The sequence below is a fragment of the Bufo bufo genome, chromosome 1 (assembly GCF_905171765.1).
Source record: "Bufo bufo chromosome 1, aBufBuf1.1, whole genome shotgun sequence".
Classification (NCBI taxonomy): Eukaryota; Metazoa; Chordata; class Amphibia; order Anura; family Bufonidae; genus Bufo; species Bufo bufo.
In genome coordinates, this window is record NC_053389.1 from 686,272,705 (window position 1) to 686,284,307 (window position 11,603).

Genomic DNA, 11,603 nt, shown 5'->3' on the forward strand with positions numbered 1-11,603 from the left:
GACAGGTCCTATTTAAAGGGATTTTCCCATCTCAGACCATGGGGGCATAACGCTAGGATATGCCCCCATTGTCTGATAGGTGCAGGTCCACTGGCTGACATAGCTAATGTTTTATAATGCCATGATTTATTATTATTATTATTATTATTATTATTATTATTTCTTCAATCCTTCAGTATTTTATGTAGATTTGGACTGTTAGAAATGTTGTAGAAAGTGCTAAAAACCTTTTGCTTGCTTAATATGTCTGTGTGACCATATGTACTTAGTGAAAACAGACGTCAGATCATCCAGAATAGCTGCTGATATGATAGAGGGGACCCCTGGATAGGACCCCCTTCTATAAGCCAGAAAGGAGAGACCCTCATATGTATGTAAGACTAAATCCAGGCGCCTGATCACTGGGGGTTAGAAAATCTGGACCCAAGGTGATCAACTGAAGTCCATACAAAAAGTGTCATCTTCATAGAGCCCCTTTTAAAGTAGTAATACATGTATGTATAGAATCCTCTAAGTGTCTTCTCTAGGACAGAGCATCAGCCATGAGTGCGTTATCAGTGTCTCCGCCTAATGGCATATAGTGGCACTGCAGCGCAGGGAGTTTCTCCTAGAAGCCGGTGGATGATGAGTCATCTCAGTGTTATGTTGTTACGGGCAAACGTATTGAGAAATCGCACTGCTATTTCTAGCCTATGGTTTGGTGATTCAGAGAGGGTGGAGACTTGGTCCTGTTCTTGGATGGAAGCTGTGTTCACGTAGGAGCCTCTTATGCCTCATTCACACAGTCAGTGTTCGGTCAGTGATTTCCATCAGTGACTGTGAGCCAAAACCAGGTGCGGCTCTAAACACAGAACAGGAGCAGATCTTTCCCTTATGTCTGTGGAGGCTCCAATCCTGGTTTTGGCTCACAATCGCTGATGGAACTCACTGACCAAAACTCTGACGTGTGAATGAGGCTGTAGAGTAGTGTACTAAATGATCTGTATGCAGATGAGCTCTCCTCCTCTTCCCCCAAGATATGTACCATTGGAGATGTCTGAAGGCAGCTCGTCTTTGCCACCACCACATAGCTGTCCTCTCGTGTCTGTGGACAGGGAGGCTCTAATACTCTTGTAGATTGGAGTACAGAGCTCGCCAGCTGGGTGATGGGTTCTTGCCTTCTTTGGTGATTGCCATATGTGACATCGGTCATCTGGGGTCATCACCATCTGATTGAGGACCAGATGGCTGCCAGTTCCGGGGCTGTGCATGATGATGCCGTGTAGGACCCGTTTATTACTTGGCATCCGTGGGACCTATGAAGAAATGGCTTATATCCATCTCAGGATCCTGGAATTATGGTCGTTTTAGGGTGTTTATGTTCCCACTAGCTATATACATAACTCTGAGTGCACTATATCTGTTTCACCGTTTGTGTTGGGTTTTATTCACTCGTCTTTTGCCGCAGTCTTTCCATAAGACATGACGACAAAGACTCGACATGACGGCAACATGTGACTACAAACCACGGATCGCAATGCTGTTGCTTCAGACGTCACGCTTGCACTGAGCTTGTAATTCTGAGCACCCCTCTTTTCCCACCCTTTTATAAACCGTTGTGTTACAGTGTATTTCAACATGGTAGGTTGCTCAGACCCACTCGGATTGAAATCCCATCTGATTTCTGATAAGCAAATAACAGCATCCAGTGTCTTCAAGACTTGGGGGATTGATGCGTTTACCTGGCACCCACACTATGCTCGCCTGGACAAGATTGGGAAAACCAATGCCTGGACTGCTGCCGAGAATAATCAGTCAGAGTGGCTCCAGGTATGTTCCGCCGCTGTTGACCATTATGCTGGTTATGTGACTTGTTCTAGTATTTTGTCTCTGTAATATGTTCTTCAATAAGTTGTCTGTATAAGGCCCCATTCACATGACTGTATTTTTGGTCTGCATTTTTTTGCGGATCAGATATGGACCCATTCATTTCAATGCGGTCGCCAGAAATGCAGAAAGCGCACCGTGAACCAGGGCACTGCAGCTGGCCCCATTCAGTTACATGGACATGTGCTGCCATTCCACTACACGTTGTGACCCCGTCGTACACCGAATTAGTGGGGACCCAAAGGTCAGACCTCCATTAATTATTAAGTGATGGAATATCCTAGTGAAATTCATTCGCTTTCCTTTGGTTCGCCTTCCATTTTCTCTAGAAGTGGCATATACCGTACAGCCACACTGGCCGAATTGCAGAATACTACTTGAAAATCGTAAAGTTTAGGTTCAGATATTGCACAACCAAGACACCTCTTCCAGTTCTACCATTGGGAGTAGAGATGGGCGAATTTCATATTTTGAAATTCGTTCACACTTCGTTTGGTGGTAAAAGGTGAATTGCGTTATGGATTCCGTTACCACAGACCATAACGCAATTCTATGACGGAATGTATATTCATTCCGTCATAATAGTAGTCTATCCCTCTAAAGGCATTCCGTTATAGAATTGCGTTATGGTGCGTGGTAACGGAATCCATAATACAATTCACCTTTTCCACCAAATGAAGTGTGAACGAATTTCGTAAGCGGAAATTCGCTCATCTCTAATTGGGAGCATAGTCCTGGCTAGAGCCGCTCCTGTCTCGCTGTAGAGCGGTTGTTTCTTACTATGTCCATGGGAACAGTCTGTACCTCTGGCCGTCCTGTCTAAACAGGATGCATATTGTCTAATCAGTCTATGTATTACACATTACATACGTTAGAGCAGCTGTCAGCACCAGGCAGTTTACACTGACACTGTCTGCTGCAGACAAGGGTTACATCACGCCAGCTGTAAGCTGTTGTCGCTCTCTGCAGCCCTGTGAAGCTTCAAGTGTTCACCCCATACATGAGCGTTCCAGTCCAATGGAAGAGGAAAGTTTGTTATTTTAGTTTAAGAACATCAAGAGAGCCGATTATTGCTGAGAAGTCAGGCACCGCCACCAGCGTGACCATAAATAATGGCGTTTATATGGGGGGGGACGTAACTGAAGTCGGTGAGAAATAAAAGTGATGATGGAGCGAGCCTTTGATATCCTTTCCGTGGCTGACGGCGGTCTTGGGTAAATAAGTGAGCACTCTGATGTTCCAAGTGCTGTTTCAGCTTGAAAACAGATGTTATCTCTGTGCCATTCGGGTGGTTGTGATACAGTCTGGGGCCTTGCTATTTTCTCGGCTTTCTGGAATAACTGGATCTCTCCATGCTCTTTTTATGAGACTCCATATATATTTTTTTCTAACCTGGTAGTTATTGCCATTTTGCATTTTTTTCTGTGATTTTATTAAGAGAGAGACTGAAATGTTGAATAGGGTGGGTCTGCCACCCATCTCCACATAAAAGGGTTTTCTGAGACTTAAATACTAATAGATAGGTAATCGGTATCTGATCAGTGGGGTCTGACACCCAGGACCTGTTTGAGAAGGCACAGGTGCTCCTGTGAGTGCCGCTGCCTTCTTGCTGCTCGCCAAGCACAGCGCCGTACATTGTATGTATAGCGGCTGATCTTGGTATTGCAGCTCAGCCCCATTCACTTTTATGGGGCTGAGCTGCGCCTAGGCCACTTGACACACAGACGTGTCGTTGCTGACCTAGGGAAAGTGGCAAGAAGGCTGCAGAGCTACCGCTATCTTGTCAAACAGCTGATCAGCAGGGTTCCCGGGTGTCAGACCCCCATCGATTAGGTACTGATGACCTATCCTGAGGATAGGTCATCAGTATTTAAGTCTCGGAAAACCCCTTTAAAGGGGCTATCCCATGAATAATGTAGAAAATGAAAATCAGACATCATATAGTTCATGACAATAACTTTCTAACAAAGCCAGAACCAGCCCTGGACCTCACATGGATCCAGAGATCTCCACATTCATTGCTCTGCTAGATTTATATTAAGCTGACAGCTCAGGGGAGTGTCTTTTCTGCTGCAGCTAAAGGGGCGTGTCTCGGCTCTCCCTATCACAGCTCAGGAGGCAGTGGAAGGATGAAACTGAGCATGTGCGGCCGCCTTAACCCCTTAAGGACCGGGTCATTTTTCACCTTAAGGACAGACTGATTTTTGCAAATCTGGCATGTCACTTTATGTGGTGATAACTTTAAAAGGCTTTTACTTATCCAGGCCACTCTGAGATTGTTTTCTTGTCACATATTGTACTTCATGACAGTGGTAAATTTTAATCAAAATATTATTTCATTTTTATTTATAAAAAAATACCAAATTTACCAAACATTTTGAAAAATTCGCAACTTTCCAAATTTCAATTTCTCTGCTTTTAAAACAGATAGTGATACCTCATATAATGGTTATTACTTTACATTTCCCATATATCTACTTCATGTTTGGATCATTTTGGGAATGCCATTTTATTTTTTGGGGACGCTAGAAGGCTTAGAACTTTAGAAGCAAATCTTGATATTTTTTAGAAAATTTCCAAAACCCACTTTTTAAGGACTATTTTAGAAACTACACCCCTCAAGGTATTCAAAACTGATTTTACTAACTTTGTTAACCTTTTAGGTGTTCCACAAAAAATAATTGACAATGGATATTACATTTCAGAATTTCACTTTTTTGGCAGATTTTCTATTTTAATCATTTTTTTTCCGCTAACATGGCCAGGATTAACAGCCAAACTAAACTTAATATTTATTGCCATTATTCTGTATTTTAGAGAAACGCCCCATATGTGGTCGTAAACTGCTGTACGGGCACACGGCAGGGCGCAGAAGGAAAGGAACACCATATGGTTTTTGGAGGGCAGATTTCACTGGGATAATTTTAACTTGCCATGTCACATTTGAAGACCCCCCTGATGCACCCCTAGAGTAGAAACGCCAAAAAAGTTACCCCATTTTGGAAACTACGGGATAAGGTGGCAGTTTTGTTGGTACTATTTTAGGGTACAGATGATTTTTGGTTGCTCTATATTACACTCTTTGTGAGGCAAGGTAACAAAAAAATAGCTGTTTTTGCACTATTTTTTAATTTCTGTTATTTACAACATTCATCTGACAGGTTAGATCATGAGCTATTTCTATAGAGCAGGTTGTTACGGACGCGACAATACCAAATATGACTACTTTTTTTTTTTTTTTTTTTTTTTTTTTTTCAGTTTTACATAAAGCATTTTTGAGAAAAAAATTTTTTTTTTGTGTTTCCATATTTTGAGAGCCATAGTTTATTTTTATTTTTGGGCAATTGTCTTAGGGGCTCATTTTTTGTTGGATCAGGTGACTGTTAGATTGGTACTATTTTGGGGGACATACACCTTTTTTTGATCGCTTGGTGTTGCACTTTTAGTGATGTGAGGTGACAAAAATGGCTTTTTTTGACACTTTAACCTTAAATTTTTTTTTTACTTTAAACTTTATTTCTGTCCCACTTCACTTCAACTTTCGTGGGTCTGATCCCCTCTGCAATGCATTCCAATACATCTGTATTGTAATGCATTGCTTGTTAGTGTATTACTCTGTGTAATACACTAACAGGTTGCCTAGGAGACGCAGCCTGAGGCTGGATCTCCTGGGCACCCGTAGAAGGCAGGTCCATCGGGCTGTCTTGTCACACATTGGGTCCCCGCCACAGCAGCGCGGGGAACCAATGCGCTCCTTCACACGCCGCAAACCACTTCTATGTCGCGGACAGCGCTGACCGCGGCATAGAAGGGGTTAATCCGCCGGCATCGCTGTAAACGGCGATGTCGGCGGATACAGCAGGGGCCCGGCTACCAGGGACTGCCGGACCGCTGCAGTGATCAGGCGGGCTCAGCTCCTGCCCGATCAGCCCTACGTGCATGTACGGCGGAATGGATTCTGGCAATGCATCCCCTGCCATGCATGAACAGCGTTAAGGGGTTAATGAACAGGTCAAAGAAATTAAGTGGCGCTATACAGATGCATTTTATTGAAAACTGTCGAATATTTTTCGTGGGATAACCCCTTTAACTTTGGAATGCCGCCTCTATTTTTCTGTTTTTGGATTATCATTATCATGATAATGAGCACTTAATACGTATGTCTCCTGATATCTCTGTTTGCTACCCCTAACTAGATTGACCTTGGAGTTCCTAAGAAGATCACTGGAATTATCACACAGGGCGCAAAAGACTTTGGAAATATTCAGTATGTGGAAGCATATAAAATAGCCTACAGTAACAATGGCTCGACATGGATTGTATATCAGGACAGCAGGACCAAAACAGACAAGGTATTTTCTTCTTGCAGTCCCTTACGTTAACCCACTTTACACGCCGCTGTGGTGGAGATGTCTTTTATACAAGTTGCAAGTAATTACATAGTTAGATTAGCTGAGGGAGTCATCAGTATTGCCCTTATTTAAGGAAGGATGGCAGCAAATGTTGTACATGCTGGTTACAGTGCATTTCTCTCTGAAATTCTGAGGAAAATGGGTCGTTCCAGACATTGTTCAAAAGAACAGCGTATCTTGATTAACTAGTTGATTGGAGCGGGGAAAACATATAAAGAAGTGCAGAAAATGATAGGCTTCTCAGCTAAAATGATCGCAAATGCTTTAAAGGGTTTCTACCACCTCATTTGGACCTAATTAGCTGTCAGACACTAGCGATCTGATAGTGTCTGCTCTACCTAACCATGCTATTCTCAGACCTGTGTGTGCAGCCTGTCACGAGTTGGAGGTCCCAGGAGAGACCACCGCGTCGTCAAGCAATAAACGGAAATCAGGTACAGACACATAAGAGTTTATTGCACAAACAAAAATATGGGAAGGCAGCACAGACAAAACAAGAGCTCTATGTACCGTCAGCACAGTGGGAGAAAACCCCCACTGCGCCACTGTCTAGTAATACTCCAGAGGGGCGTGACTAAGCAACTCCTGGTATTCACTAGAGCCCTAGATGGTGAGGGTTAGACTTTGCCGCAGGAAGTTGCCAGGGTCCACTCTGGAGCGTGAACTAGACAGTGACAGCAGGAGCGAAAGGACAACAGGTACCAGAAGGTACCGACGGCACATAGGCAAACATAACAGACAGGTAAATACAAAACAGGGCAAATAATAACACAAGCAGGAGTTCATGCAAGGGAGCAGGAGTGGCAATGAGCAGAGAAGGACTTGCTCCACCAGTAGTAAACTGCATGGCCTTGTCATGCCACTCTGCTGCAAAGGCTTGCTGAACACAGACATATGAATACAAAACAGGGGAACTAATAATACGAGCAGGAGTTCACGCAAGGGAGCAGGAGTGGCAATGAGCAGAGAAGGACTTGCTCCACCAGTAGTAAACTGCATGGCCTTGTCATGCCACTCTGCTGCAAAGGCTTGCTGAACACAGACATATGAATACAAAACAGGGGAACTAATAATACGAGCAGGAGTTCACGCAAGGGAGCAGGAGTGGCAATGAGCAGAGAAGGACTTGCTCCACCAGTGGTAAACTGCATGGCCTTGTCATGCCACTCTGCTACAAAGGCTTGCTGAACACAGACATCAGAATAAACACAAAGTAACTAAAACATAACAGGCAGAACAGATAACAGACAGACGACGTTAATGAACAAGTAGGGAAACCCACAGAGCACAGACAGACAGACACGGATCCCATGGGTCAGCAGCATGGGAGAGAGAGTACAAACCAGGAGCAGGACAAGACAACACACACCAGGAGAGCTGACACAGAACTGAGGAAACCTCAGCCTTAGGCCTCTTTCACACTACAGTATGTCCATTTCAGTGTTTTGCGTTCCGTTTTTAACGGATCCGTTCTTCCGTTTTTTTTTGTTCCGTTGTGTTTCCGTTTCCGTTCCGTCGTTCCGTTCCGTTTTTCCGTATGGCATATACAGTATACAGTAATTACATTGGAAAAATTGGGCTGGCCATAACATTTTCAATAGATGGTTCAGAAAAAACGGAACGAAACGGAAGACATACGGATGCATTTCCTTATGTGTTCCGTTTTTTTTGCGGACCCATTGACTTGAATGGAGCTACGGACCGTGATTTGCGGGCAATAATAGGACATGTTCTATCTTTCAACGGAACGGAAATACGGAACCGTTATGAATATGGAACACATTCCGTTTTTTTGCGGAACCATTGAAATGAATGGTTCCGTATACGGAACGCAAAAAACGGACCGCAAAACGGAAAAACAAAACGGTAGTGTGAAAGAGGCCTTATATACAGGTTCCATGGGTGCAGCAGAGAGACCACACCCATGAAGCAGACAGAGGATTAACTCCTAATATGAACACAGGGGAGTTAACCCATACAGAACCACAAATAGCACACAGAAACTGAGCTGCAGCAAGAGCATAGACAGAAGGTCACAGCCAGAGGTAACGACTGTGACACAGCCGTTACACTAAAAAAACAACTTTTATTGCTATGCAAATGAGCCTCTAGGTGCTATGGGGGCATCTTTTCAGCACCTAGAGGCTCCGTCTACTCGCTCTGTATTCCATCCCGCTCACCCGTCAAGCCCGCCCATCTCCTCTAGATTGCCAGCCTCCATCTCATCCATCGGCCGAATTCTCGCGCCTGCACCGTGTGCGTCTGTATTCGGCGCAGGTGCAGTGACTGTCTGACCGCTCCCTGCGCCGGCATCTCGACTGCGCCGATTGCGTCAGAGTGCTCAGAGGAACAGACGCCGGTCAGACAGTGACTGCGCCGAATACAGACTCGCACGGCGCAGGCGCGAGAATTTGGCCGATTGATGAGATGGTGGCTGGCAATCTAGAGGAGATGAGCGGGGCGGAATACAGGGTGAGTAAACCTGAAAAACTACCATTCGAATGGATAGAAGAATAGCCAAAATGGCAAGGACTCGACCAACAATCAGCTCCAGAAAGATCAAAGAAGGTCTAAAGTTACCTGTGAGTACTGTTACAATTAGAAGACGCCTATGTGAAGCCAAGCTATCTGCAAGAAGCCCCAGCAAAGTCCCACTGTTGAAAAAAAGACATGTGCTGAAGAGGTTACAATTTGCCAAAGAGCACATTGACCGGCCTAAAGAGAAATGGCTCAACATTTTGTGCACTGATGAAAGTAAGATTGTTCTTTTTGGGTCTAGTGGCTGGAGACAGTTTGTCAGATGACCCCCAAACACTGAATTCACAGTACACTGTGAAGACAGTGAAGCATGGTGGCGCAAGCATCATGATATGGGGATGTTTCTCATACTACGGTGTTGGGCCTATTTATCGCATACCAGGGATCATGGATCAGTTTGAATACATCAGAATACTTAAAGAGGTCATGCTGCCTTATGCTGAAGAGGAAATGCCCTGGAAATGGGTGTTCCAACAAGACAACGACCCCAAACACACCAGTAAACGTGCAACATCTTGGTTCCAGACCAACAAGATTGACGTTATGGAGTCGCCATCCCAATCCTTGGATCTTAATCCAATAGAAAATTTGTGAGGTGACATCAAAAACGCAGTTTGAGACAAAACCAAGAAATAGAGAAGAACTGTGGAATGTAGTCCAATCATCCTGGGCTGGAATACCTGTCACAGGGGCCAGAAGTTGGTTGTCTCCATGCAACACAGATGTACAGCAGTTCTCAGAAACAGCGGTTATACAACTAAATATTAGTTAAGTGATTCAAGGGAAAGCAAAATCTTCAAAAAAAAATCAGTTTATATAGTGAATGTTTGAGCTTGTAAAGAAGAATACAAACACTGCTATTTATTCACTTTTCTAAAAAAAAAAAAAAAAATTTGATATTTTTCTTCATGTTTTGATTTGGAATAGAATGTGTAGTGTTCCCAATGCATTTGTGTGTATGGAAATAACAGCGATTAGAAGGATTTTGAGCTTTATTCACTTTATTAAACACACTGCTATTATTTTGAACACAACTGTACATGGCTACATTTATACAATCTTCCAAAAGCACAACTCCTGTCTGTGGGTTGTGTTTGGTATTGCAGCTGAGCTCCTTCAATGTTAATGGGTCAGAGTTGCAGTACTGCACACAACCTGTAGACAGGGGGTGCTGTTTTGGGAAGAACCCCACCATTTTTTTCAAATACCGCTTTAAGCAATTCTGTAATGCAGTAATATCTTCACAAGCATATGGACAGACAAATGGACTAAGCAAGTACCCAGAGTGGTTCTTAAAGGGGTTCTCTGAGTGATTTAAAATGGCGCCCAGCAACCTGCCCTAGAATGTGAACAGGACTGGATTCACCGACTTGCCTGGGGAGTGTGGGGGGCACACTACACAGGTAATGATGTGATCCTGCCTATGATATGCCACCATGGATCAGCAGCCTGATAGGATAGTTCACCAAGTACCCTCATTCCTCTCCTCGTCAGCTCTGAAAGTGGAGCAATCAAGTCCTTCTCAAGCCCCTCTAGGACAGGTTGCTGGTGGCCATTTTAGGAGTACCTGAATGTTTCTGGTGTAATCTATGACCCCCTTTCATATAATAACACAAGTTCCTGATTTTATTGTTTGGCTTTTAACAGGTGTTTCTTGGGAACACTGACAACTACTCTCACAAAAGGAACCTCTTCAGTCCCCCCTTCTCTGCCCGCTACGTGCGTATTCTTCCCCAGTCCTGGCACGAGCGGATCACGCTGCGGACGGAGCTTCTCGGGTGCAACAACTGAACAAGAGAGGAGTTGATAACCGCAACGTTGTGCAGCAAGTTATCGTTCAGTCGCCATTTCCTCTGTAATTGTCAGTGCAGTGGGGAAAGCTCCCCGGACTATGGCCGATTTGGAGCAGATGCCATATAACACAACACACGATCAGGCTGCTACGTTGGGACCCGTCACTACTTCATTAAATCCTAATTCTGAAATTAACCGCACCGACTAATTTGGAGGGCAACCTAAGTGTCTGCTGGGAGATATTTGTCAGAGCTGTAATACGTGTTGTGTTTTGTGACCAGTTCAGTATTTTAAAGTGCACTGTTATGTACCACAATGCTGCTCCTCCAGCCCCTGGTGCAACAGCATTGGAAATCTAATGTCCCTGGTATTTCAGTATTTTACTTTTACTGCACCTTTTATGTTGCAAGTTCATACCCAGAATTTATGTTGGTTATTCTTATGTAATTTTACTGGATGTGACCTCTGTTACTATTTAGAATTTGTGCTTCTGAATAATTCGTCAGACAAACATTGGCTCCTGTAATCACTGACTGACTGGTTTGTAGACCAGTGTAAGGCCTCATGCACACTTGTATTAGGGTCCTTTCACACGTCCGTAGTGCATTGCGGATCTGCAAGTTGCGGATCCGAAATACACCCGGCCGGCACCCTTATAGAACTGCATATTCTTGTCCACAATTGCAGACAAGAATAGGACATATTCAATTTTTTTCCGGAGCTGCGGACCGAAAGATCGACGGCGCGCTCCGGAAATGCGGATGTGGACAGCACACTGTGTGCTGTCCGCATCCATTCCGTCCCCATAGAGAATGAATGGGTCCGCACTAGGGTTGTTGCGGGTATCGAAATTTCGATACCCAATCGATACTTTTGTCCCGGTATCGATACGATACCGGGATTTCCGTTTTTTCGATACTGGGCTGCGCTTCTGCGCAGTCTAGTATCTCTGAACATGAGCGCGCTGCTATCGGCGCGCTCATGTTCTCTCTC

At 44.3% G+C, this 11,603-nt stretch overlaps 1 protein-coding gene across 2 annotated transcripts in view; it reads left to right on the forward strand.

Annotated features, from left to right (window-relative positions):
• MFGE8 (milk fat globule EGF and factor V/VIII domain containing) overlaps window positions 1-11,278 on the forward strand; it is a 58,424-nt gene extending 47,146 nt beyond the window's left edge. The window contains exons 8-10 of one of the 2 annotated variants that reach the window (XM_040414162.1): window positions 1,607-1,809; window positions 6,063-6,218; window positions 10,464-11,278. In XM_040414162.1, the coding sequence (XP_040270096.1) occupies window positions 1,607-1,809; window positions 6,063-6,218; window positions 10,464-10,607 (503 nt within the window). In that variant the 3' untranslated portion in view covers window positions 10,608-11,278. The remainder of the gene's footprint in view (window positions 1-1,606; window positions 1,810-6,062; window positions 6,219-10,463) is intronic. The other variant, XM_040414163.1, reaches the window with a different exon arrangement.
• Window positions 11,279-11,603: the final 325 nt, after the last annotated feature.